At 43.8% G+C, this 27115-nt stretch overlaps 1 protein-coding gene across 4 annotated transcripts in view; it reads right to left on the bottom strand.

The window, feature by feature from the left end:
* Window positions 1–27115, bottom strand: part of LOC137431634 (protein TANC2) — a 384138-nt gene that overhangs the window by 7311 nt on the left and 349712 nt on the right. For all 4 annotated transcript variants that reach the window (XM_068123171.2, XM_078782260.1, XM_068123170.2 and 1 more), the window contains 7 exons: window positions 22521–22654; window positions 21301–21424; window positions 15832–16007; window positions 15600–15732; window positions 14833–14924; window positions 13780–13926; window positions 6361–6461 (listed from right to left, as the gene is read on the bottom strand). In XM_068123171.2, the coding sequence (XP_067979272.2) occupies window positions 6361–6461; window positions 13780–13926; window positions 14833–14924; window positions 15600–15732; window positions 15832–16007; window positions 21301–21424; window positions 22521–22654 (907 nt within the window). The remainder of the gene's footprint in view (window positions 1–6360; window positions 6462–13779; window positions 13927–14832; window positions 14925–15599; window positions 15733–15831; window positions 16008–21300; window positions 21425–22520; window positions 22655–27115) is intronic.

Below are 27115 nucleotides of genomic sequence, written 5' to 3'. Positions count from 1 at the left end.
TGTCTCGCTTCCTTTTGCATTCAAGTACAATTAGACTAGTCTGCCACTCCTCTCTCATACATATATTCCACAGCCTCTTTGTCCACCTGACACCAATCTCACCCACTGCAACTAGCACCTCCACACGTACCTTATCAATGCCTGGCACTTTCCCCATAAGTGCGTCATACACATTATAGGTTGGTCGTTTGTAATTGGGTAGTTCTTGTCATACACAGACACATGAATTGCGTTATTGCCTAGCTTTCATGTTTCATGCTAAAGCTTGACCACCTGGAGGTTTTCACAAGGTAGCAGCATGTACATTGTTAAAGTCTGATTCCTGACCACAGGTAGCAATTGAGCAGGCCCCGACGAATTGTCTGTAATTAGTTTGCTGCCAGGAAACATGTCTTTCAATCCTGACAAATCTCACACTCTTACGATGTCTCTCCGAAAAGACCGACTGGACAACCCTCCCATCCACTTTCTGAATAATCCTCTCCAAGAAGTTCTGTCACTCAAGTTTTTGGGTCTCACTATCTGCCATGATCTTTCCTGGGAAAACCACATTTCAAATCTGGCCTCCAAAGCCAGTCGCCGACTGGGCATCCTCCGTCGTGCGAAGTCCTTCCTTGGCACACCTGAGCTCCTCACCACATACAAGGCTTTCATCCGCAGCTCAATGGAATACTGCTCTCCCCTCTGGGCTGGTGCTCCTGCCTCACACCTAGCTCGCCTTCACGCTGTTGAAACCAAAGCATTCAGAATCATTGGAATCTCCCGCGATGAAGCTAACTCCAAGGGCCTCTCACTCACTCACCGCAGGCAGGTTGGTGGCCTTTCCGTCTTCTACCGACTCCTCTCTGGCCTTGCCCCCCCAGCTCTCTCTGGGCTCTGTCCCACAAATATTCCTACAGGTCGCACAATATCTGCCTGCAACCCTCTTATGGTTAAACTGCCAAAATCAAGACTCTCTGCTCACCTTCACTCCTTCATTCCTCTTTTCTCCCACCTCTGGAACAAACTCCCTCACTCTCTTCAATCCCACTCCACCCTCCAAGTCTTTAAAACAGCTGTTCACCACCATCTCTTATCTTCCCCCATCCAAAACCTTGATCTTTTCTACACCCGCTAATTTCACCCCAATTCCACTTTTTTGAAATCCCATCTTCTGTCCAGGAAGTCCTTGGTGTCCTTGTGTTTTATACTTCTCCCTCCCCACCCCCCCCTTCCCATGCCTCCTCCCCCCGGGCCCTCTCCCTTCCACACATCTCCCTGCTCTCGGATGTTGTGTTTGTGTGCTTCCCCTTCTCTCCCCATCTTGTCTTCCGCTCCCTCTTTTTGGGTATTTTGTTTGTCTGGTTGATTTGTTTGTGAAGTAAATGTTAGCTCTTTCACGAGCTTCGATTCAGCATACATACAAAAAAAAAACAAACAAAAAAAAAAAACTCCTAAAGCCTGATCACTAACCACAAGCAAGGGACACAGGATGACCTAGTGGTACACAAACTCGCCTCTGAGCAGTCTCGCCTGGGTTTGAATATCGACCCAATTACAAAACTGTCATCCTGATTATCATCCTGATGATGTGTGCTGTCCCTCGGATGAACGTTAAACCGAACGTCCTGGCTGCCAGCATTAGTCGGTGGACGTGAAAGATCCCATGGTATTCTTCGCGAAGAGTAGGCGTGCTATGGCCGGCACCCTGAATGAATTACAAATTCCTGCTCTAACTTAAACAGGGTGGCACAGGCATGCGCCCAGCAATGATGAAACAAGCTGCACATAAAATGATTGAATGAACCTCAAGTAATTACACAGAATTACTGCAGTACAATATGTAATTGCCTCTGCACCCTCAGGTGTACGGAGGTTATGTTTTCACTTTCTTTGTAGGATATCTCGGCGATTCTTCACCATTGAGAGATAGGGCCAAAAACTATATATAGCGCGACATCTCAAAAAGGTGCAGATGAATTACGCCAATACTTTGTGGAAAGTTGGTTGGGCGACAAGAACGATCCGATTCGATTTTGATTCAGGTCCAAATCCAGATCCGGCCTATCGGTGGGATACAAAGCAAAACCTGTTCAGCCTGGCCGAGGTATGCGCTCTATGGAGTGCCGTTCTAATTGATTATGTAAGCATGCTGTGCATTATTTGAGATCTAGAGGCCAAAGGTATTCATTCGCTCACTTCCGTGCAGTGTTTAATTGTTTAATAGTCATAGTTGTTGAAATTAATAACACAAATGATAATAGTATACAGTGCCTTCAGAAAGTATTCAAACCTGACTTTTTCACATTTTGTTGTGTTACCACCTGAATTAAAAATGGTTTAAATCGAGATTTCTTTTTGTCACTGATAATACCCCATCATGTCAAAGTGGAAAATGTTGTTTTTTTGTTGTTTTTAGCAAAATAATTAAAAATGAAATACAGAAATATCTAATTTACACAAGTATTCAATCCAGAGTCAATACTTTGTAGTAGTGCCTTTGGCAGCAATTAGAGCATCGGGTCTTCTTGGGTATGTCTGTATCAGCTTTGCACATCTGGATTCGGGGAGTTTCTCCCATTCTTCCTTGCAGATTTGCTCAAGCTCTGTCAAGTTTAATGGGGAGCGTCGGTGAACATCAATCTTCAAGTCTTTCCACAGCTTCTCAATGGGATTCAAGTCTGAGCTTTGGCTGGTCCACTCAAGAACTTTTATGTTCTTATTCTGAAGTCATTCCAGTGTTGCTTTGGTTGAATGCTCTGGGTCATTGTCCTGTTGGAACATAAATCTTCGCCGCAGTCTAAGGACTTTTGCACTCTGAAGCAGGTTCACCTTAAGGATTTGCCTGTATTTGGCTGCATTCATTTCTCCCTCTATCCTTACAAGTCTCCTAGTCCCTGTTGCTGAAAAGCATCCCCATTGCATGACGCTGCCACCCCCATGCTTCATGGTAGGGATGGTGTTAGGAGGGTGATAGGCTGTGCTCGGCTTCTGCCAGACATAGCGCTTTGCATTCAGGCCAAGAGTTCAATTTTCGTCTCATCAGACCACAGAATATTTGTTGCCTCATGCTCTCAGTCTTCTATGTGCCTTTTTGCAAACTCCAGGCATGCTATGCTGTCAGATGCCTTTTTCTCAAGAGTGGCTTCCGTCTGGCCACTGTCCCACAGTTCTGTTAGTCAGAGTGGTCATTGGGTTATTAGCCGGTTGCTCAGTTTGGTCGGATGACCAGCTCTAGGAAGAGTCTAGGTAGTTCCATATTCTTTACATTTTCTAATGATGGAGCTCTCTCTGCTCTTGGGAAATTTCAACACTCTAGAAATCGTTTTAAACCCTTCCCCAGATCTATGCCTCCTCACAATTATATCCCGGAGTTTTTCGGACAGTTCCTTGGAATTCATGGAAGAGTTTCTGCTCTGACATGCTCTGTCAACTGTGGGACCTTATATATAAAGGTGTGTTTCTTTCTAAATCACGTCCAATCATTTGAATTGGCCACAGGTGCACTCCAATCAAGTTGTAGAGACATCTCAAGGATGATAAAAGGAAATTGGATGCACCTGAGCTCAACCAGGAGTGTCATAGCAAAGAGGTTGAATAGTTATTGACTCATGACATTTCAGCTTTTCATTTTTTATGATTTTGTAAAGGTCTGTAAAAAAATTTTTCCACTTTAACATTATGGGGTATAATACTGTTACGAATTTGGTAGAGCAATATGTAGAGCACAGTAGATCTGAGTAGGTAACATGCTTCGAGATGTCGCGATAAGGAACACTTCCTGTAATAAGTCATGTGTAGGCGTTTGTCGGGTTAAGATGTATGATTGTGAATCTACCAGGAGATTCGTGTGTTAGTTAGTGTAGGGAAAAATCAGTAGAGCCCTTGTACGTCTCACCTGGAAGTCAAACCTTTGTCCATTATGGCACTGCAGACCACTTAAACACTAGTTAGGACCTTTAGTACAACACTAAATGACGCCTTTCCCCCCTGACATGTTATTTTTTTTTTTTTTTTTTGTATACAAGATCGAGGCTCGTGAAAGAGCGAACATTAATCACACAGAAAGACAAACAGACAAAGCGACACATAAAACAAATAACATCGGGAGCAGTAGACAAGATGGGGAGAGAGGGAGAAGGACACAAACACAACATTTGAGAGCAGGGACCGAGAGACATGGAGACATCGAGAGATCTGTGGGAGGGAGAGGGCTTTGGGGGGAGGCATGTGAAGGGGGGGGGGGGGGTGGGAGAGGTATAAAACATATGGACACTGCCAGGACTTCCAGGAAAGAAGTTGGAATTTCAAACAAGGTGGATCTGGGGTGAATTAGTGGGGGTAGAAAAGATCAAGGTTTTGGATGGGGGAAGATAAGAGATGGTGGTGAATAGCTGTTTTAAAGACCTGGAGGGAGGAGTGGGATTGAAGGGAGTGTGGGAGTTTGTTCCAGAGGCGGGAGAAAAGAGGAATGAAAGAGTGAAGGTGAGCAGAGAGCCGAGATTTCGGCAGTTTAACCATCAGAGGGTTGCTGGCAGATCTTGTGCGACCTGTAGGAATATTTTGGGGACAGAGCACAGAGAGAGCTGGGGGAGCAAGGCCGGAGAGGAGTCGGTAGAAGACAGAAAGACCACCTACCTGCCTGCGGTGAGTGAGTGAAAGGCCCTCAGAGATAGCTTCATCGTGGGAGATTCCAATGATTCTGAACGCTTTGGTTTCAACAGCGTGAAGACGGGCTAGGTGTGAGGCAGGAGCACCAGACCAGAGGGGAGAGCAGTATTCCATTGAGCTGCGGATGGAAGCCTTGTATGTGATGAGGAGCTCAGGTGTGCCTAGGAGCACATGCTTCGAGACTTAGGAAGAAATCAGGTTGGAACACCGCCACAATTGGCCACCGCCATTTACACCTCCGAGAGGCCTACCCGCCTCGCATAGCACGTGCTGTGACCAAGGGATAGAAGGGACGGGAGTGAGAGTGGCGCAGTGGGCGTGCCCCTGGACGAGCCGGCGAGCCTCTGATTGGCAGAGCAGTGCGCCAATGTGACGTCATCGGCGAGAGATATTAACGGGGGCCGGACGCCATTTTCGGCAGTTGAGTTCAGCACGAGGAGAGTGAGCACCGGACGCCTTTGCTGGCAGTTGGATCGAGAGTTCGTGTGCGCATTTTGAGCAGGAGTTGAGTAAGCAGTTCAGTTGAGCGCAGAGAGCCCAAGCGGAGTTGGCAGTGCGCAGTTCGCAGTTCAGTAGTTTATCCCAAGCAGTTGGATTCCTGGCAGCGCAGTTCAGAGACCCCGACCCGAGTTGGGCAGATGTGTAGCCCGAGTGGAGCTCGCTGTCCTGCTGTGGGACCTCGTGGTGTTTTGGAGATTGGTGCACGGATCTCGTGGTGCTTTGGAGCTTGGTGCACGGACCTCATGTGCAGCGGCGAGGGCGTTGGCTCGGGCCTAGCGGGGCGTGCGAGGCGGACGGAGGATTCGTCCAGGCCGGGAAGAAGACGACGAGGCAGATAAGCCCGAGCTCCGCGTACATTTTGAACAAAAGACGTGTTTATTTTCGTATTCATCTCCCTCGTTTTTGTATTCGATATCTGTTGCGTGTGGGATCCCAATTTAGCTACCTTATTTTATTATCGGCGTGCATTTTCCTGTCCTGCCTTTTTCATTTGAATAAACCCTTGTATTATTTTCCTTTCCCATTCAAACCTGTGCCGCTTCAGTTAATTTCCTCTCACAGGACCGGAGCTACGCCGGCGTGCTGCAGTTAAGTGCTTTCGCCGCAGCCTCCATTTCCCTTCTTCCTCCCGCGCGGCCATAGCTGAATCCGCGTTTGGATAGTTGCCTCCGAATAAGACCGTTTAGGCTATCCGCAACTCTGATGTTAATCGAAGTTGCGTGACAATACGATTTAATACGACAGCACCATTTCTTCATTCATATGTAGATCAGTGACTAAATATCTCAATTTCATCCATTTTAAATTCAGGCTGTAACACAACAAAATGTGAAAAAGTCAAGGGGTGTGAATGTTTTCTGAAGGCATTGTATATTGTGGTTTTTCAAGATATACACGACTTTGGACTCTGTGTGAGTCCACAAGACTAATACTTAATAGAATACATTTTGTTGTGAAGGGTGGGGGCACGACTCAAAGACTCATCTGTCAGAACCATAGCAATTACGCGATTATAATGTAGACCAGACAAGATTCAGGAACAATGAAACAATCCTCCTAATGCCTAGTTATTTGTTTTTTTTTTCTGCAATCATAGTTCCAAGCTCCGAAAAAGCAACTCAATTGCTTTTCTTGCTTTTATAGGTTCCTGCCAGAATTCAGTTCCTACTCTGCAATAATAAAGAACGCGGTGTCCCGTGGCACATTTACCTGCTGCTCCTCTTGGCTCGGGCCCGGGCATAATAGGCCTCGTATGACTCCGAATTGAGCTCCAGTGCTTTTGTAGCAAATTCTTCCGCAATCCCAAAATCCTGCAGGCATGACAACATCTTGGACGTCAAAACCACAAGTTTATCACACAAATGATTATTGCTAAAATTTCCAACGCAAGAGGAATCATTTGGTTTCAGCAATCCAAACTACAAACGTGGCAGAAGCCAGTTAATCTGCTTGCTATAGAAGTTGTCCCATAGGTACCCATTCTTATTTTTAATACAACAAGAATGCACAACTTTATTGAATACAACAAGCATACACAACTCTCCAATTGAATATGGAACAGTTAGAGTAATGTTTTAAGTAGTATTTAGTACTCAACATGTCCATCTTCTCTTTCAATACATATCTGGAGACATTGAACGAAATAGTCCATATGTTTTGAAAAGATGGCATGGTATATACCCCGGACAGCACGTCACCATGTCCGCTTTGCGCTGGTACACCAGGGGCCTCCATCTGGCCATCCCCCAGGTAGTTTCCCAGCCCATTCACATCTCCTTGAGATGTCGACCCATTGGCCTCCTCTACTCACGAGGCTCCCTCGCTGAGAGAATCTGGTGAGCAGGATGAGCATCAGGAAACCAAGCCACATGTGCACACAGCCACAGCTGACGCTCACCGACTATTCAGGAAACAAATATCATCCTAGTATCTCTCAGTAAATGCTCCTTAGACACAAAGTCTGACCAGTGAGAGCCAAGGATTGTTCAAAGACAACTGGTACCAAAGGAATTAAATCTTTGTCTCAGATCCTTGGTCAGAGTCCAAGTCTCACATCCGTAGAGCAAGATTGGAAGCACCAAGGACTTAAAGACTCAGTTTTTGTCCTCCTGCATATGTAACGACAGCACCACACTCCATGGTACAGTTACTCCATGAATCCCCAGGCCTGACACAGACGTCTATTGCCCTCTGACTCACAGCATGCAGATAAATTAATATCACTACCAAGGGCAGTGAATCTCTCTGTGACCTCAACATCCTTGCCACAGATAGGTACAGCCAAAATAGCAGCATCCAATATGTCATTGAAAGCATGGATCTTAGTCTAGTCTTGACCCAGGAGACCCATAATCCAAGTGGCTCCGACTCCTCATTCAGAGTCTTGAGGGCCCCCGTAAGGATGTCCAGAGTCTCTGCAAAGGTGACTGCATCATCTGTGAAATCAAGGTCAGAGATCTCGACATTCCCAAATGTTGCACCACAGCGAAATCTCTCCGACGTCCTCCAGAAACCAATCCATACAAACGCTGAAAATTGGTGTGGCCTGTAGACACCCCTGACAAACTCGATTAACAACTGGAGACTTCAACAGGACTCGGTAAAACACATACATACCTCCACCAAGCTGAACAATTTACTTTTTGTATCAAACCGATAGGCCTGATCGCTTGTTCTCGTCACCTTAAAAACTCATCCACCTAGTTTTGTCAAAACTCGGCCACAACGTTTTGAAATATCATGCTATGTATCCTTTTTGGCCTCCTCTCTCAATGGTGAGGATCACTAAAAAGAAAAAATTCTCGTTTCCGGGATCTGGATTCTGATCTTCACCAAAATCAAATCGATTTGTCCTTGTCACATACCCAACCTGTCCAACCGAGTTAAGTTCAAATGTGTCCAATTCCTGTATGGAATATCGTGCTATATATCGGTTTTAGCCCCGTCACTCAATGGTGAAGAATCACTTTTAAAAATAAAAAATTGTTGTGTCCGGATCCAGATTTGGATGTTCACCACAATTGAATTGATTTGTCCTCGTCAGACACCCAACCTGTCCACCAAGTTTCATTCGAATCTGTCCATAACGTTTTGAGATATTGTGCTCTGTCGTTTTTGGCACAATCTCTCAAGGGTGAAGAATTTTTTTATTTATTCTAGTATTCGGATCTGGATCTTCACCAAAATCTAATAATTTCGTCCATGTCACACACCCAACCACTCAACCAAATTTCATCCGAATCCATAGACAACTTTTTGAGATATCATGTTCACAGAAAAACAAACAAACAGACAGACAGATAAACAAGGTAGATGTAATAGAGAACACAATACACGTGAAATCCCTAAAATAAATTTGACCTTAAAAATAATTGGTGGTTGAAATCAAAGACCAAATATGTAAATCCTGTTGAAATTTCAAGTCAATCGGATGAAAATTGACTATTTTAGGAATTTGGCCTTTGTTGACCATTTGACCTCTTAGACCTCAAAAATATTTAGTACAATTTAGTGACTTGAAATGCAAATCCTCTTCAAGTTTCAAGCCAATATAATGAAAAATTGAGGATTTTAGAAACTAGTACACCCGCACACTACGGGAGCTGCAGAAAGGGTCATTCCTCTTTGGGGTATATAGATTACAGTCGATCGAAGGTCGGATCTCAAGAAAATTGGGTGTGTGTTCATTTGCCAAGTTTCTTTTGGAGAGATCGCCAAGTTGTTTAAGCATTCGAGCAAGCACTCAATTCAAGGAACAGCTGGCTTGGTAAGCGCTAGCTAGCTGCTTGGTAAATGAGCACATCCCAGTCTTCCTCCCTTTGTTTTGTACTAGGGCATTGCCCGTACTATATATATATCTAAAATTATATCCCCCCCCCCTCTATTTACATGAAATGGTTTGGTCCAAAGCGAACGGCTTGCGAGTACGGTGACAATCCCCCCCCTCTATTTACATGCAATGGTTTGGTCCAAAGCGAACGGCTTGCGAGTACGGTGACAATCCCCCCCCCTCTATTTACATGAAATGGTTTGGTCCAAAGCGAACGGCTTCCGGAGTTTGGTAAAGAAATCGCCATCGCGTGCACAAACGCGCAGGAAAGCGAATGAATCGCAAATTCGGTTTTATTAGTTTTAAAACATAGTTTAACGCCAACATAGTTTGCAAACGTGAAATAAATGAATACGCTCTCAAATGTGCCATCCGAGGCAGAGTGTGTCCTCCACGTTCGGCACACGCGATCGTTCGCTGCTCTCTGATTGGTTGAATCGTTTTTTGGACATAGCTCGGTAAGTAATTGTCCGATTAATATGAAACCTTGAAAAGGCACATCCTCGGGTCCCTAGCAATATACCTGGCAAGTTAAAAGTATATCGGACCCGTGGTTGTCGAGAAACAGCGGTCACAGACAAACAAACGTACAGACGTACAAACGTACAGAGATTACTGGAATTATAGATAGATTAAACAGCGGGAGCGATTTTCAAAAGTTCGCTACTAAAAACGCTACGGTAGTGGTAGAAAGGGCCATGTTATGAACTCAACATTTTTGGGGTATATAGAGTACCATAGATCTTCGCTCAGTTCTGCAAGTAAACCTTACTTCATGGATGTCGGGATTCCTCCAAATTTCTTCATTCAGTGTCAAAAATAGTATTCGCGACTGTTTAAAAAGCAAATAATACGTGTTTGTGGTTTATAATATTTTTTCTTCCTGTAGAAGCTGTTGCTCACATGGAAAGCCATTATAACTATAAGCTATTTAAACATGTTATCACTGCAGGAAAACGACTGTTTGTCGTTAAAGGCGGCAAAAAGGGTTGGCGTCAGGAAGGGCATCCGGCCGTAAAACATTGCTTCAAAAAGGGGACCAAAAAACAACAACAACCACGGTTCCCGAAAAAGGCCAACCCCCGCTTTGCGGGGAAAAATGGCCTCTAAAGGTGGTTTTATCACTGCAGGAAAAACGCCTTGGGGAAGTGGGACATTATTAATATTAATATTAATATTGTTTTGTCATAACATCAATATTATTTGCGATTATCATTAATTTTGTCATTCAAAGCGTTTTTGGAAAAACGCCACGATAAATCTTCTTCTTTGGACAAACGCCACGATAAAGCTAACTTAATACGGCTTAATACTTAATACTAGCTCTTTCACGAGCCTCGATCCTGTATCCAAAAACCCCAAAAAAAAAACAAAAAAAAATACACCTAAACACACAAGCCATTGACGGCAATGGTGGGGAAACCCCGCTCGGGGGAGAAAACCCCCTTGGGGAGGGGGGCAAATGAATACGCTACAACCTTCAATATGTAACCCTTGGTCATCCTGTCAAGTTTGGTTGAGATTGGATAAGTAACGACGGAATGTATTAGCGTCAAAAATTCATCACATAGAGTCATAGACGGACAGACACAAATGGTGTATTTTAGTATGATTTCACCTAAGTCGACCTTTCGTCTATGTAGACCTTTTGACAAAAGTTGACCTCAAAAATAATTGGTAGTTGAAGTCAATGAACAAATACGCAAATATTCTTCAAATTTCAAGTCAATCGGATGAAAATTGACAATTTTAGAAGTTTGGCCGAGGTTGACCTTTTGACCGATGTTGATCTCAAAAGTAATTGGTGGTTAAATTACATGACCTGCTATGCAAACCCCTTCAAATTTCAAGTCAATCAAATGAAAATTGAGGATTTTAGAAATTTGACGAAGTTGTCGACCTTTGGCCTATGTTGACCTTATGACCTGGAAATCTCAGGCTTCTTCCTCATGACCAAATCTACCATTTGGTGAAGATCGGTTTAAAATTGTGACCTGTAGGTGGTTGCCATACAAACAGACAGACAGACAGACAGACAGAATAACACACATGACCAACCAATATACTAAAAAAAAACCTCTGATTTTCAGAAATAACAAATAGACAGATGGGTGAAAACATAACCTACATCAACCTTCGGTGGTAGAGTAATAAGTCAGAGATGGAACCACCACAGCTCACAGCACTCAGTACCAGAGTAAAGTTCAATGGGCGCATGCCACAAACTTTGAAACAACAACAACAACAACAACACCAAAATAAAAATCACAGGGCGTTGGATGCAGAGATCTTGGGCGCCAATGTTCCACCATGGCCGATCCATTTGGCAAGGAATGTTGAATAAAGGAATTCACGAACAGCTCATTCACAAAAAAGAAAAGAAAACGAATGTTAATTGAAATTGAATGTGGACATGTGGAGGACAAAACCAAACTTAAAACTATTCTTGAAGTATTCCATATTCAACTAGAGTTGTGCAAGCTTGTTGATTACAACATCAACAACAACAACATGCATTTTAAGGCCATTTTCCCTGCAAGAGCGGGGGTTAGAATTGCGGTCCCCATGACAATCTTCTCCATTTTGCCCTATTTTCTGCATCTCTCCTTGTTAACCCCCTTGCCCGCATTTCTTCTTCCACCATCTTTAGCCAAGTCTTTCTCGGTCTTCCCCATCCTCTACTTCCTTCTACATTCATTTCCATCACTCTTCTCAACCAGTCACTTTCATCCTTCCTCAACACATGACCAAACCATCTCAACCTGTTCCTCTTCACAGCATCAATCACAGGCTCTATTCCCATCATCTTTCTTAATTCATCATTTGTCTTCCTCTCTCTCAACGACACTCCGCACATCCACCGAACCATTCGCATTTCCACCCTTTCCAGCCTTCGTTGCTGCTCTACATTCATGACCCATGTCTCGCTCCCATAAATCATAACACTTCTCACACATGCAGCATACACCTTTCCCTTCAGCTTCAACGACACTCCCCTCCTCATCAGCACGCCACTCAGTTCCCGAAACTTCTTCCATGCACATCTCACTCTAGCAACCGTTGCCGAGTCTGATCCACATTCTCCATTCAGCATGTCTCCTAGGTAGCAAAATGTTTTCACACCTTCCAGCTTCACGCCGTCTCCAAGATCCAACTCAACATTTCCTCCATCTGCAGCATCCTCTGTGTACACCTTACATTTGAATGTAGCTGCCACACTGGTTAATGACCCTCTCAGACCACTACATTTTTGATGAACCCACTCAGCACACATTGTACATTGAATGGTGTTCACTCCGACATCCTTCCTGCACACAGCACATGGCCACTTACCAGTTCTTTCCACCTCACCACATGCTTTACCACTTGCCATCACCTTCGTCTTTCCTATATTCACCTTCAGACCTTTTGTCTCCATACATTCCTTCCACTTGTTCATCTTTTCCTTCAGTCCATCCATACTTTCCGCAATCAACACCAGATCATCTGCATACAACTCCCACGGTAAACCCTCCTTTACGTTCTGAGCCAGCACCTCCATCACAGCTACAAATAGTAGTGGACTTAGTACCGACCCCTGATGCACTCCCACCTTCACCTCAAACTCACCACTGTTCCCGTCCTTCGTCCTTACAGCTGTGCGCGCTCTTTTGTACATTGCCTCGCTACTCTGATCAACCATTCCTCCACTTCTAACTTCCTCAATGCCCATGTCAATACTTCATGTGGAACCCTATCGAATGCTTTCTCCAGATCAACAAACCCAAGAAACAACTTCTTCCTCTTCTCCATGTACTTCTCCTGCAACTGCCTCACAATAAAAAGCACGTCTGTCGTTCCTCTTCCTGGCATAAATCCAAACTGCATTTCGTCGATCTTCACCTTCTTCCTTATCCTCCTCTCCAACACCCTTTCCAATACCTTCATTCCATGCTCCAATAGCTTTATCGCTCGGTACGAGCCACACTCCAGAGGGTCACCTTTCCCCTTGTATAGAGGGACGAGGGTACGAGGATATCGAGGGATGAGGGACGTATATTCCAATTGTTGATTACAATAAATAAAATATGGGTACATATTTAAGGGACATCAAGCAGAAGGTTCCTTGAAGCGTTTCAAATGGGAGATTGCATTCACAACCATGAAGCAATGCCTTTCGATTTTATGTACAATTGTTCTCTAAAAATTCCGATTAAAACAAAATCTATGAGGGAGAGGCAAAAAGTTTTTCCTTCAAAACTCTTTCTCTCTATTGATTTCCCCTGACCATGAAGTAAAACCCCACACGGATGTTTGCCCTTTCCCATGTAGTTTAAGGTTCGCATGACACATTGTTTCCAGCGGTGGGTGAGTTTCCTGATTGTAACAGAAAAAGAAGTCATTTTGGACTCTCAAACCACGATTCAAGGGAAAAGCTTTTCGACTCCCTCTAATATTTAATTATATACTAGAATATAAGACCCGTCGCTTCGCTGATGGAAATACCAATCTTTTCTGCAATGGCTAATCTATGGATTAAAAAAGATTGGCTAATCTAAGATTTAAAAAAGGCTTCCTGGGAGATCCTGCTCTCCGTGCAGGGCTAACCAACGTCACGTGTTGGCATTTGCAGTTGTACCCATAAAAAAAAAAATGTAAACATTTTTTTTTGGCTCATAAACACTCCCGGGAGTTACCCAAATCCACCATAGTTGGATTTATTTAAATCCGTTAATCAGTTCTCAAGTTATAACACGACAGACAAACAGACACCGCTCCTTTTATAATATAGATATGTATATCGTGAAGAGTGTACATACGTTCATTTTGCGGCGACATCGAGACAGGTTGAGGTAGACAGTAACTTTGAGGTCTTGGAAAATGCGAAGCTCCTCTGAAGGGACCTCACGAGGAAACTTCTTAAGTGCATACTGATAACGCTGCGCAGAATCTTTCATTCGCCCGTTCTATTTCCATGCCAAAAGTGTTGGGAGGGAAGGGGCAGTTAATGGCCACTCCAAACGTGCTTTCATGGTATGCAGGAAGTATAGCCTTTATATTCCACCTCATAAGTGAGTTCATAATCATCATGTACCATACTCGATTGGTGCTGCTGAAGCAGTTACTCGGTTACAATCCTGTTCCCGTCGCCACTACGGCTCAGGAGGTCAGGGCAGGAATTTGGAATTTGTTCAGGGTGCCAGACATATGCTCACCTGCTCTTTACAAATGACACTGGGATTTTCAACATCGACTAACTAATTCTGGTAAATCGGATGCGCGGTTTAACATCCATCCGAGGAACGACACATATTGATGAATCACCCTGCCTGTGAATCACTGGGAAGACCATTTATAGCTGGGTCGGGATTCAAACCTCGGCTAGACAGCTCGGAGGTGAGTGTGCTTACCTTTAGGACACCCTGCCAGCCCCTATAAGTTAGTTACGAAGTGCTCTAGGATAATAAACAATGCCAACCAAGGTTACAAATCGTCATACACATCAATGGACAAACCAGACAAGCACTTAAGATCACAACTACAAAGTAACTTCATAATACATTTCACAATGTAGTATTGCAGTAAATTCAAAACATACTTCAAACATTTAATGGAAGTAGCTCATTTCAAAGTTTACAATGCAAGCAATGATTTTGGAGTTGGTCAACTCTCTATTTATTTTTGCCCAAGGTAGAAAAAACAAAACCAATCTGCCACAAGATCTCTTTTGTGAATGAAAACCTTTTATTTTTTCAATCTTATAACATCTACCGTTTGGAAATGTGCTTAGAGGCTAATCAATCTTGCACAACAAGGATGTTGGTTTAACCTTCTCCCCCGCAATATGTAAGCAATGTTTGTGTGTGTCCTACCTTATACAGCAGGTTTCCCTCCTCCACAAGCTTCTTGAGCAGAATAAGCAGTACTTCAGCCTTAGATGTGGCCATAGCCCAGGCTGCAGGGCCTGGTAGGGATGCCGATGCCCAGGAAGCCATGACGGAAAAATAATATACAACCCCAAAAAAGATGAATAATGGGAGTTTAAATAAAAATGGTAAAACAATATTAACATGGATGGAGCAAAACAAATGAAGGTTGATCGCAGCAAACTGCAAGCATGGAAGCAGGCTGCAGTAGAAAACAAGGGAAAGACCGACAAGGAGTGGTGGGGATGGGGGCTGGGGGGTGGTGAAAGGGGATGGGGTCTGGCTTGCGCTAGCAAAACCTTGTACCCGCCTGTATGCTGGGAGTGGTAGCAAAGTCTGACAATAAACGATAAACATAAAAAAATCACAAAAAAAGAAAAAAAAGGCAAAATTGCAAGACAACGTGGATGTGATGGTAACAACAGGTGAATAAACACAACAGAGAACAGATGCACATCAAGCATTCAGTTAAGCAGCAATGGAGAAGCCATTCAGGCCAACCAAACAAGGCCATCCACTTAAAGCCAATCACAGATGAGCTTAGATTAGCATTGCTAATCACATGCATAAACAGTAGAGCAGGAAAGGCTGGTGCTAGTAAGGGATAAACAAGCACAGAGGGAGTCCAATATTGGACAAAGGGAGTCGGAGCTAACAACAGCCCGGCCGTGTCCGAGTATCACTGCCAAGCAAGCGTACAAAATAGGTCTCACCAAGGCGAGCCCCCTTCTTCAGCAATGCCAAAACAACAGCAGAGTTCCTGCAACCAATTGCACGGTCTAGTGGGGTCATGCCACTGTTGTCGGTGTGGTCTATGGCTGCCCCATTGTCAATGAGGCACTCGATCTGCCAAAGCAAAATCAAAGGTGAGAAACCACGTAACCTTGCGGCTGAACACTATGGGTTAGTGGTCTTACTGAATTTTCTGCAACCGAGAATGCCTACCACGCTTTCGTCCCCACCAAAGGCCGCCAGATCTAGAGGTGTGCGCCCACTACGGTCTGCGAGGTCTATGGAGGCACCGCGGTCCAGCAAAAGGTGAACGGCTGCCTGTCGACTCTTGAGACAGGCCCAGCTAAGTGCAGATAAGCCTTCTCGATCCACAGTGCCCATGGAAGCTCCTGAATGAAGCATATGCACAGAAAGGATCTCTTTCATACTGACAGACAGTTCACTATTGGGGAAATCGCACATAAAATAATAATAACAAGAGTGAGAATTGCTTTGCAATATATTGCCCCTATCAATGTGATATTTTCCAAAAATGTTTTTTTCCAAAAAGTCCAAAAACGGCATAACCCTGAAACTCGAACTTGTTCTGTAACTCATCATAATAAAGCCATGGACCAAGTTTCAGTCGAATATGTTAAAAGGTATGGAAAAGAGTACAGAAAACCACAGGTGGGACGGACGGATGGATGGACGGGCAGACAGATAGGGCAAACTTATGGTCCTCTCCAGTGAAAAGTCAGTGAGTTTCTTCTACCGACTCCTATCGGGCCTAGCTCCCCCAGCTCTGTCTGTGCTCTGTCCCCCAAATATTCCTACAGGTCGCACAAGATCTGCCAGAAACCCTCTGATGGTTAAACTACTAAAATCAAGACTCTCTGCTCACCTTCACGCTTTCATTCCTCTTTTCTCCCGCCTCTGGAACAAACTCCCTCACTCTCTTCAATCCCACTCCTCCTTCCAAGTCTTTAAAACAGCTGTTCACCACCATCTCTTATCTTCCCCATTCCAAAACCTTGATCTTTTCTTCCCCTGTCCATTCACCCCAGATCCACTTTTTTGAAATGCCGACTTCTTTCCTGGAAGTCCTAGCAGTGTTCATGTGTGTTATACCTCTCCCACCCCCCACCACCTTCCCACGCCTCCTCCCCCCAAGCCCTCTCCCACCCACAGATCTCCCGATGTCCCTGCTCTCAAATGTTGTACTTGTGTGCTTCAATCTCTCTCCCCATCTTGTCTCCCACTCCCTTTATTATGTGTTTTATGTGTCCGTTTGTTTTTTTTGTGATTAATGTTAGCTCTTACACGAGCCTCGATGTTGTATATAAAAAAAAAACAGTAGGGGACCAATTAGAAGTGAGCTTCATAAATGTGAGCAGTTATGCCAGGACCCAAGCTGCCCAGGTTTGATTGGACACGTGACCCATGACGTCATCTTTATCAAACTAAATTCAGAAGGGGTAGTCAATCACTTATTTAAATTTCACATAGATTGTATAAGGTTTATTTTTCTAGCCAATATGGCTGTCAGACCACATGCACTCGCATCTATTATTAAATTTCACCACCAAAAAGTTTTAATTTTCAAACTATATTCCCCACTGGGTATAGTTGATCATACATATTAAGTTTCGCATCCTTTGCTTGAGCAGTTTTAGAGACATATATTTTTTAAGGTTTTGCCTTCAATTCAACATGGCTGCCAGACTGTGACCGATTATGTTTTACTTGTCACCCTTGTATCCCCCAAGGGTAATCATGATATACTTAGTCTCGCATCTATTTATTCAACCATTTGAGAGAAGATAATTTCTAGTCCGGTGACCTTATGCGATCGAGCAGTTTCCGTAGGAAAGTCAGTCAGTGAGTCTGTGAACACTTCAGTCACTATCGCTTGAACCAAACACATTATTTTGATAAAACTTGGCCACAAGCTTAATATCTGATGCCCAACAAAGGTGTATTGACCGCATCAAAATATACGCTCATTAACGGGTTGAAATCAGGCCTAAAACGCAAAAAAAAAATCCTGCCCTAACCTATAGGTGGCATTGCAGCACAGCCATGCCCTCAGGCAAAACATGACATGTAAACTGTAAAAACATGACCTGTAAACACGTATCGCTGTACCCAGCATCGAGAGGGCTGGCATTCAACCAATCACATGACCAGATTCTGCGCATTAATAAATTTCGATATTTAATGAAGTCATTGACTGTTGCTCCTGATCCAGGTGAGCTTCATAACCCGTGGTCCTATTTTAGAGGTGTATTATGTACGTTTTACATTCAATCCAACATGGCTGCGTGCCCATGACTGATGACGTTGAATTTTTCAACCTACATTCCCCATGCCTAGTTGTTGATATGTATCTAGTTTTGCATCGATCGATGAAGCAGTTCAAGAGAAGAATTAGTTTTTAGGTTTTTGTTCAATCCAAGATGTCTGCCAGACCATGTGACTGATGACATTTAGTTATCACCCTTGTATGCCCATTGGTAGTATATGATACACAGTAGGACCCCGACATTTGTGGTCCCAACATTCGTGGGTTCTGTGTGCACAAAAAAAATAAATCTACAAGCCGCGAGCATAACACAGTTATAAAACCCATCTTCCACCGGACACGCACAAAGCAACTGGACATGTGCAAAAACATATCTTTCACGAGCCACAAGCATGACCTGAAACTACATTCGCAGCTATGTGCTTCACATTTTCACGGTTTTTCACGGCCACATAAAAATATTTTAGCTGCGCTATGAGCGAGTTTTGCGGGATGTCCCACCATTCACACTGTGAACATTGCTTCGCGGGATATCCCAACAGCTGCGGGATATCCCACCAGCTGCGTAACAAGTCATCCCCACAAGTTACTGTAGAGAATAAAAACACTCCACCACATATATTAGTGCAATTAGCTTTCCCTGCCTTTTTTCGACATTTGCAGTGGGATCTTCCTCGACATATTGCAGATTTTCCTAGACATTCGTGGGATTTTCCGCGAATCAGGAACCGCCGGGAACCTATTCTCCCACCCCAACCCTCATTTCCCATTGAAATAATGCCACCAGATTTGCAGTTCTGACATACGCAACATTTTCAAGCAACGTGTGTATCCCTCGTGAATGTCGGGATCCGACTGTACTTAAAGTTTTACATCCATTGGTTTGACTGTTTGAGAAATATTTTAAAAGATTTTAGCTGTAATTCAACATGGCTGCCAGACGATGCAACCTATGAAATTTCTCTCCCTATATTCCTCATGACCAGTCGACCATGTGTATGAATTACACATCGATCTGTTTTGTAAACCATTCTGAAAAAAAAAATGTACGTTTTGTTTTTCAAAAAAGATGGCTGCCAGACCACTTGAACGATGACATCATAAATTTAATTCCGTTGACCAATTTATTCGTCGTTCATCTATCTTCTATCTTCTTCTTATATATATATATATCTATCTATATAATTATATAAAAGAAAGTTTTTGTTTGTTTGTTTGTCTGCACACGCTAATCTCCTGAACGGTGAAAGATAGGAGGAAACCTCTGAAACAAAAAATATCGGGAAGGGCCCCGGGAAGGTTATCGGCTAGGTGGCGAGGCCGGTCGAGGCCGCCTCGGCCGGGCTGTGCCCATTTCGCAATTAAAAGCTGAGCTGAATTATAGTAGTCAATCTTCTACGGCCACGAGTAAAGGCTGAATTATAGTAGTAAATTCATTCAAAAAGAACTAAAAATGTCGGGACGGGCCCCGGGAAGGTTATAGGCTAGGTGGCGAAGCCGGTCGAGGCCGCCTCAGCCGGGCTGGGCCCATTTCGCAATTAAAAGCTGAGCTGAATTATAGTCAATCTTCTACGGCCGCGAGTAAAAGCTGAATTATAGTAGTAAATTCATCTTAAAAGAACCCGGGCAACGCTGGGTGCATTCGGCTAGTATATATATAAAAGAAAGTTTTTGTTTGTTTGTCTGCACATGAAAGATAGGAGGAAACCTCTGAAACAAAAAATGTCGGTACGGGCCCCGGGAAGGTTATAGGCTAGGTGGCGAGGCCGGTAGAGGCCGCCTCGGCCGGGCTGTGCCCATTTCGCAATTAAAAGCTGAGCTGAATTATAGTAGTCAATCTTCTACGGCCACGAGTAAAAGCTGAATTATAGTAGTAAATTCATTCAAAAAGAACTAAAAATGTCGGGACGGGCCCCGGGAAGGTTATAGGTTAGGTGGCGAAGCCGGTCGAGGCCGCCTCGGCCGGGCTGGGCCTATTTCGCAATTAAAAGCTGAGCTGAATTATAGTAGTCAATCTTCTACGGCCGCGAGTAAAAGCTGAATTATAGTAGTAAATTCATCTTAAAAGAACCCGGGCAACGCTGGGTGCATTCAGCTAGTATATCTATCTATAATTCCAGTAATCTCTGTGTGTGTGTGTGTGTGTGTGTATGTGTGTATGTCTGTGTGTTTGTCTGTGACCGCTGTTTCTCGACAACCACGGGTCCGATATACTTGAAACTTGCCAGGTATATTGCTGGGGACCCGAGGATGTGCCTTTTCAAGGTTTCATATTAATCAGACAAGTAGTTACCGAGCTATGGCGATTTCTTTACCAAACTCCGCAAGCCGTTCGCTTTGGACCAAACCATTTCATGTAAATAGAGGGGGGGGATTGTCACCGTACTCGCAAGCCGTTCGCTTTGGACCAAACCATTTCATGTAAATAGAGGGGGGGGGGGGATTGTCACCGTACTCGCAAGCCGTTCGCTTTGGCTTTGCGAATGGACCAAACCATTTCATGTAAATAGAGGGGGGGGGGGGGATATAATTTTAGATATATATATAGTACGGGCATGCCCTAGTATATATAAAAGAAAGCTTTTGTTTGTTTGTTTGTTTGTCTGCACGTGAAAGATAGGAGGAAACCTCTGAAACAAAAAATGTCGGTACGGGCCCCGGGAAGGTTATAGGCTAGGTGGCGAGGCCGGCTGAGGCGGCCTCGGCCGGGCTGGGCACATTTTCGCAATAAATCTTCTTCTTCTTTCAAAATTCTCTTGAGGTAAAACTTATGCACTTAATAGGAATATCTGACTGATTGCAACACATGCTTTCAAAATTCTCTCTCGCAGGGCCCGACAGAAGAAAGAACAAGGAATCGTTGAGCACTAACTGATACTGGGCTCAGGTCAGATCTATGTACAGAAGATTAAATTCATTCAAAAAGAACCCAGGCAACGCCGGGTGCATTCAGCTAGTCCTCAAAATTTTTGGCATTGATCGAATAAGAATTTTGACGCATCCAATTATGGCTAGAATACCACTTCACTGATGACTATCGTTTTCAAACTTCACCGAAACCGCTCTCCGTTGAGCGGTTTCGGAGATGCTCTTTTTCCAAAATGGCTGCCATACCACATTAGCTAAAACATCATAGTTAACATTAAAAAAAATATCCATGGTAGTTGCTCCTATTTTGAAAGTTTCATATCAATTGGACAAGTGGTTGCAGAAGAAATGAATTTAAAAGCGAATACAAGTGCAAAATGGTGCCGGAAGAATAATAATATAAAGAATCCTTTGAAAATCAATAGGGTACCAGCGAGGATGGCTTGGTTCCCTAATTATAAAAACGAGGAGCAAAGTCCACAACTGCAGGAATGTAAAGGAGGTCTAGGTTGTGAGTGGCTCATACTCACCTCTGGTGAGCAGGAAATTGAGCGTTTGCACACGACCTTCGGCAGCAGCTGCCATGAGTGGGGTGCAGCCCTGTCGGTCTACAGTGTTCACGTCCACGCCAGTGCTGAGCAACATGTCGATTACCTGCGGGCAAAAGGAATTTTTCTTGGGTCGTGCACTAAAGCACCATTCCACGGCAGCATCTTAGAGCCCTGCAGCGAGTTAAAGCACCGATTCAACTCTGTGCTCATGCCACGCCATTGTGCTGTACTTGCAAGAATGTAATTTAAGTTAATTGTGTGAAAGCTTTTTCTGAAAAATCGTTTAAACAGAAAAATCTGTGATTCAATCGATTGCAGTAAACGGCCATTGAAATAGTTCAATCCCAAAGTATATTTTCTGTGCAATGCAACATTTGAGAGAACGAGTGAACAGAACCGTAATGCTATTCACGTGAATGAAAAAGCTTTTACAATACTTGCCGGATGTATAGAACATACGGGTAATAGAGTACCTGCCACTAACTAAATGCTGCACAAACGACAACTTGTGATTAAAGGACATCGTAACATAATCAATACTGGGAGCATGGCTGTGCCGCTGATGCAGTGTTCCCTGGAGGTTATAGCAAGAATTTATAACTTGTTTTAGGGTGCTGGCGATAACTCGCCTACTCTTGGTGAAGGACATCGTGAGACCTTTAACCTAAACTAAACTAATGCCAGGAGATGGGATGCCCAGTTTAACGTCCATCCGAGGGAAGGCACACATTGATGAATCACCCTCCATGTGAAACAACGGAATGACAGTTTATAGCTTTGTCGGGATTCAATCCCAGCTCGACAGCTTCGAGGCCAATGTGGTAACAGTTACAATGTATGAGAGAAAGGTCTCAGGGTGTCAAACACTCACTCCAGAAGTGACTAAAATACATGATAATCATTCCCTCATAAGTGATGCACATTGCACATGGTATTAAAGTGGAAGGAATTCCCTAGTCAAACACCTGAGATTTTTTTTTTTTTTTTTGTATACTGAATCGAGGCTCGTGAAAGTTAACATTTATTTCACAAACAAATCAACCAGACAAACAAAATATATAAAAAGAGGGAGCGGAAGACAAGATGGGGAGAGAAGGGGAAGCACACAACCACAACATTTGAGAGCAGGGAGAAGTGTGGGAGGGAGAGGGCTTGGGGGGATGATAGTCAAGATGCACCAACTGATAGTCAAGTCACACCTGCCAGTGTCCATTGCTGGCTGCGCAGAAAATGGGAGAGATGCCACGGCGATTGACCTGGTTCGACGAGGCCTTGTGAGCCAGCAGGAGGCGACAAATGTCCAGCTGGCCTTGAGCAGACGCTGCCGTAAGTGCTGCACAAAAGGGCAGAGAAACCGCAAGTGTGGGAATGAGATAAAGAGAGAACTTCAAAACACTCATGTGCTTCAATTTCACAACGTTTCTTCAGACAGGAGATTTTGAGTCACAATTTCAAACAACCCAGAAATATTTGAGTCCTGAGATCTGCAGCAATGCCTGTTGAGGGTCTTATAACCATATGACATGGTGGTCCTCATGAGCATGACACAGGACAATGCATAAGGATGCTGCCATAAGTAAGATCGTAATTGGTATTCTTAAGGTCGACAGGAAATTATTTACTTCTCTTCTGTAAATAAATTCACAGGATTTGCTTCTATCATCTTGTCAAGCATTTTCAAGCACAAAATAGGAAAACATTTTAGAATTCCACAAACCAACAAACGCCTGTGTGATTATTAATGTGATAGCGCAACAAGCTTCAAACACGAAGTTGAAGAGGAATATAATGGAAAGGTCCTTGCTTCATCCATATCAAGCCACAACATAAACGATCTTTCTACCATGTTCGTCCACCTAAGTGTATTATCACAAGAGATTCAAGAGGGTACGAGCACCCTTTTTTACACTCTCGTAAACACATTTACTCTACACTTATTGCTGCAGAAATACTCGATCAGCACCAAATCCTCGACCACAAGTACATTAAAGTCACAAAATATTCAGTAAATAACAAAGACACATAACTCCATTCAATAAACAAGTAAAAAGATTGATAAAGCATTGTGGTAATCATTGCTCACTAAAAGGGAACAAACTGGACCCACCCTCCCCCAGAATATTGATAAAGATTTGCCTGTAATCAAAAATGGCAGTCAAACAATATTGAAATTTAAGTATTTTTGGGACCTTTACACCTTACAATGACCTATATATAGGTGGAGAGGAAGGATGGCATGAACAAACTTCAGTTCTACCACACCAAATATCGTTTTAGCCAACTTTGGTCACAATCCCATCAGCTGTTTCGGAGGAGAAGTTGCAGGAGTTTAAGGAAGGGCGGACGGACGGATGACACGCCATCCCTCCCATAAGCTCAACTGAAGTATATTGCAAATGAGCTAATGAGCATTTTCATGATAACATTACAAACACACACAACTTGCATATAAAATGGGACTTTAAGCTAAATGGTATTTGGACTTGCAACTATATCGAGATTAGACTCCATCACTGTAGTGCCTGCAGTGGGTACCAGGAAGCAAGTACCACACCAGCTATTGCTGCATGCATTCTGACCAACAGGAAATGCTTGCCACACATTAACCCATCTGTGGTACACAAAACACTTTTGGGAATAACGAGGAACAATTTAAATTTAAAAGGCTCTTCTGGCTAAACAGTTGCATAGGCTCCGCGAAGCACATGCCTAATAGGCTGAGCCTCTGCAACTGCTTAGCCAAAAGAGCCTCTGCCACTGTTTAGTCATGTGCCTTTCACAGAGGAGAGGCTTCCGTCTGGCCACTCTGCCATAAAGCCCAGATCAGTGGAGTGTTGCAGTGATGGTTGTCCTTCTGGAAGTTTTTCCCATCTCCACACAGGATCTCTGGAGCTCAGAAAGAGTGACCATCGGGTTCTGGGTCACCTCTCTTACCAAGGCCCTTCTCCCCCGATTGCTCAGTTTGGCCGGGCGGCCAGCTCTAGGAAGAGTCCTGGTTGTTCCAAACTTCTTCCATTTAAGAATTATGGAGGCCACTGTGCTCTTGGGAACCTTCAATGCAGCAGAGATTTTTTTGTAGGCTTCCCCAGATCTGCCCCTCGTCACAATCCTGTCTCTGAGCTCTGCAGGCAGTTCCTTCGACCTCATGGCTTGGTTTTTGCTCTGATATGCATTGTCAGCTGAGACCTTATATCGACAGGTGTGTGCCTTTCCAAATCATGTCCAATCAATTGAATTTACCACAGGTGGACTCAAATCAAGGTGTAGAAACATCTCAAACATGATCAAGAGAAATCGGAGGCACCTGAGCTAAATTTCAAGTGTCATAGCAAAGGGTCTGAATACTTATGTAAATGTGATATTTCAGTTTTTCATTTTTAATAAATTTGCAAAACTTTCTAAAATCCTGTTTTCTCTGTCATTATGGGGTATTGAGTGTAGATTGATGAGGGAATGAATTTAAACGATTTCAGCATTAGGCTGCAACATAACAAAATGTGAAAAAAGTGAAGGGGTCTGAATACTTTCTGAATGTACTGTAAAGATAAAGATATATATATATATATATATATATATATATATATATATATATATATATATGTATATATATACATATATATATATATATATACAGTGGAACCTTGACTTACGAGTGCACCAACTTACGAGTTTTCTGAGATACGAGCCGTCGCTCGGGCGGTTTATTGCTTTGAGATGCGAGCCGAGATCCGAGTTACGAGCTTACGCCACCCGCCACCAGGTGGGTTCCGGTCACGTGGTTATCTTGCCGTGCAAGTACAGTATCTCTGCCGTATATCGCTGCTGTTGTGTTTTCGCATGTTGGTTATTTTGGAGCTTACGCCAGCCGCCACCAGGTGGGTTCCGGTCACGTGGTTATCTTGCCGTGCAAGTACAGTATCTCTGCCGTATATCGCTGCTGTTGTGTTTTCGCATGTTGGTTATTTTGGAGCTTACGCCAGCCGCCACCAGGTGGGTTCCGGTCACGTGGTTATCTTGCCGTGCAAGTACAGTATCTCTGCCGTATATCGCTGCTGTTGTGTTTTCGCATTTTGGTTATTTTGGAAAATTTCTTAGTTTTAACAATGGGTCCTAAGAAATTGAGTGCCAAGGGCAGTGCTGAGAAGAAGAAGAGGATGATGTGCTTGGCTATAAATCACGCAATCGTCGAACAACATGAGCGAGGTGTGCGTGTTGTCGACTTGGCGAGGCAGATGTGAAGGCAGCTGAAGATTTTATTATAACTTTTGCCGAACTGATAGAAGCCGAACGATACATCCCCCAGCAAATCTTCAACTGTGACGAGACAGGGCTCTTCTGGAAAAAGATGCCGAGGAGGACGTATATAACGGCAGAGGAGAAGAGCATGCCAGGCCACAAGTTGTTCAGAGTGCCGGCGATAGCTCGCCTTCTCTTTGTGGAAGACACGGTGAGATCCTTAACATCCAACAACTAATGGGACGCAAACGGGGCGCCCAGTTTAGCGGTACACACATTGATGAATCACCCTGCCTGTGAAACACCGACATGACAGGTTATAGCTGGGTCGGGATTCAAACCCAGGCTGGACAGTTTAGAGTCAAGTGTGCGTACCTCCAGTCCAGGCCATCCTGCCAACTTGTATGCTGCATACAGGTGAAATATAAAGCGCGAGATATTTTTATATATACTGCATATTTAAAAAAAAATTGGTGTGGTTTTTGGCGGGCTGGAACGGATTAATAGCATTTCAATGCATTTTAATGGGGAAATTTGATTTGAGAAACGAGCAAATTGAGTTACGAGCTCGGTCACAGAACGAATTAAACTCGTAAGTCAAGGTTCCACTGTATGTATATATATATATATATATATATATATATATATATATATATATATATATATATATATATATATATATATATCTCTATATATAAAGGAGTGTCTGTGTGTGTGTGTGTGTGTGTGTGTGTGTGTGTGTGTGTGTGTGTGTGTGTGTGTGTGTGTGTGTGTGTGTGTGTGTGTGTGTGTGTATGTGTGTGTGTCTGTCTGTCTGGATGTCCGCTTATAACTCAAGAACTACACATCGGAGAAACGTTTTAGACACAGATTCGGAATCAGCATAAAATCCCGGTGGTTTTAGGCTACGTTTTATTTTAATATCAATGGTTTAAAAAAACCGCGCCAGCTGTAATTCCATGGTGTAGTTTGTGGCGGCGCTAGACGTTCAGGGTGTATTGCAATGGTTTGTCGGGTTTGGCTGTGGGTTCAGAATAGCTCCCATTTCCTTATGCTCTTCCACTTTTATTTTGATTCTTCTGTTACAACGCCTTCCTTATCTACCTTATATCCCCCCGACGAGGCCTCTACATAATTTCATGCGGCAGAATTTCGTGCATTTTGAGTGAAAGAAGTGAGACGAAGTTGTAGGAGGAAGAAGAGGCGCGGTAACTGTGGAGGCCTCAATCGTGAGCGGAAATGGCGGGAATTGCGTTTGTATCGCAAAGTAAAGGATCTGCATTCATTTCTGAACTTGCATTGGTGGATTGTTATACATCTGCATTATTTTTCATTTAAAAAACTTTATGTTGAACTTGAAGGCTCCAAGCACGGACGATATATATCGCCCTCATTGAGGTAAAAATAAAAGTAAAAAGCCTGCTATCGCATGCCATGCTAGCCGTTCCCCCCTCCCCCTCCACTCCCCCTCCCCTCCCTCCCCCTCCCCCCCTCCCCCCCTCCCCCCCTCCCCCTCCCCCATCCCCCCCTCCCCTCCCCCCTCCCCTCCCCCTCCCTC

This window comes from Myxine glutinosa, chromosome 7 (genome assembly GCF_964187855.1).
Source record: "Myxine glutinosa chromosome 7, kmMyxGlut1.1, whole genome shotgun sequence".
Classification (NCBI taxonomy): domain Eukaryota; kingdom Metazoa; phylum Chordata; class Myxini; order Myxiniformes; family Myxinidae; genus Myxine; species Myxine glutinosa.
Note: the sequence above shows the minus strand (reverse complement) of the source record. Positions and strands in the feature narration are given on the sequence as shown.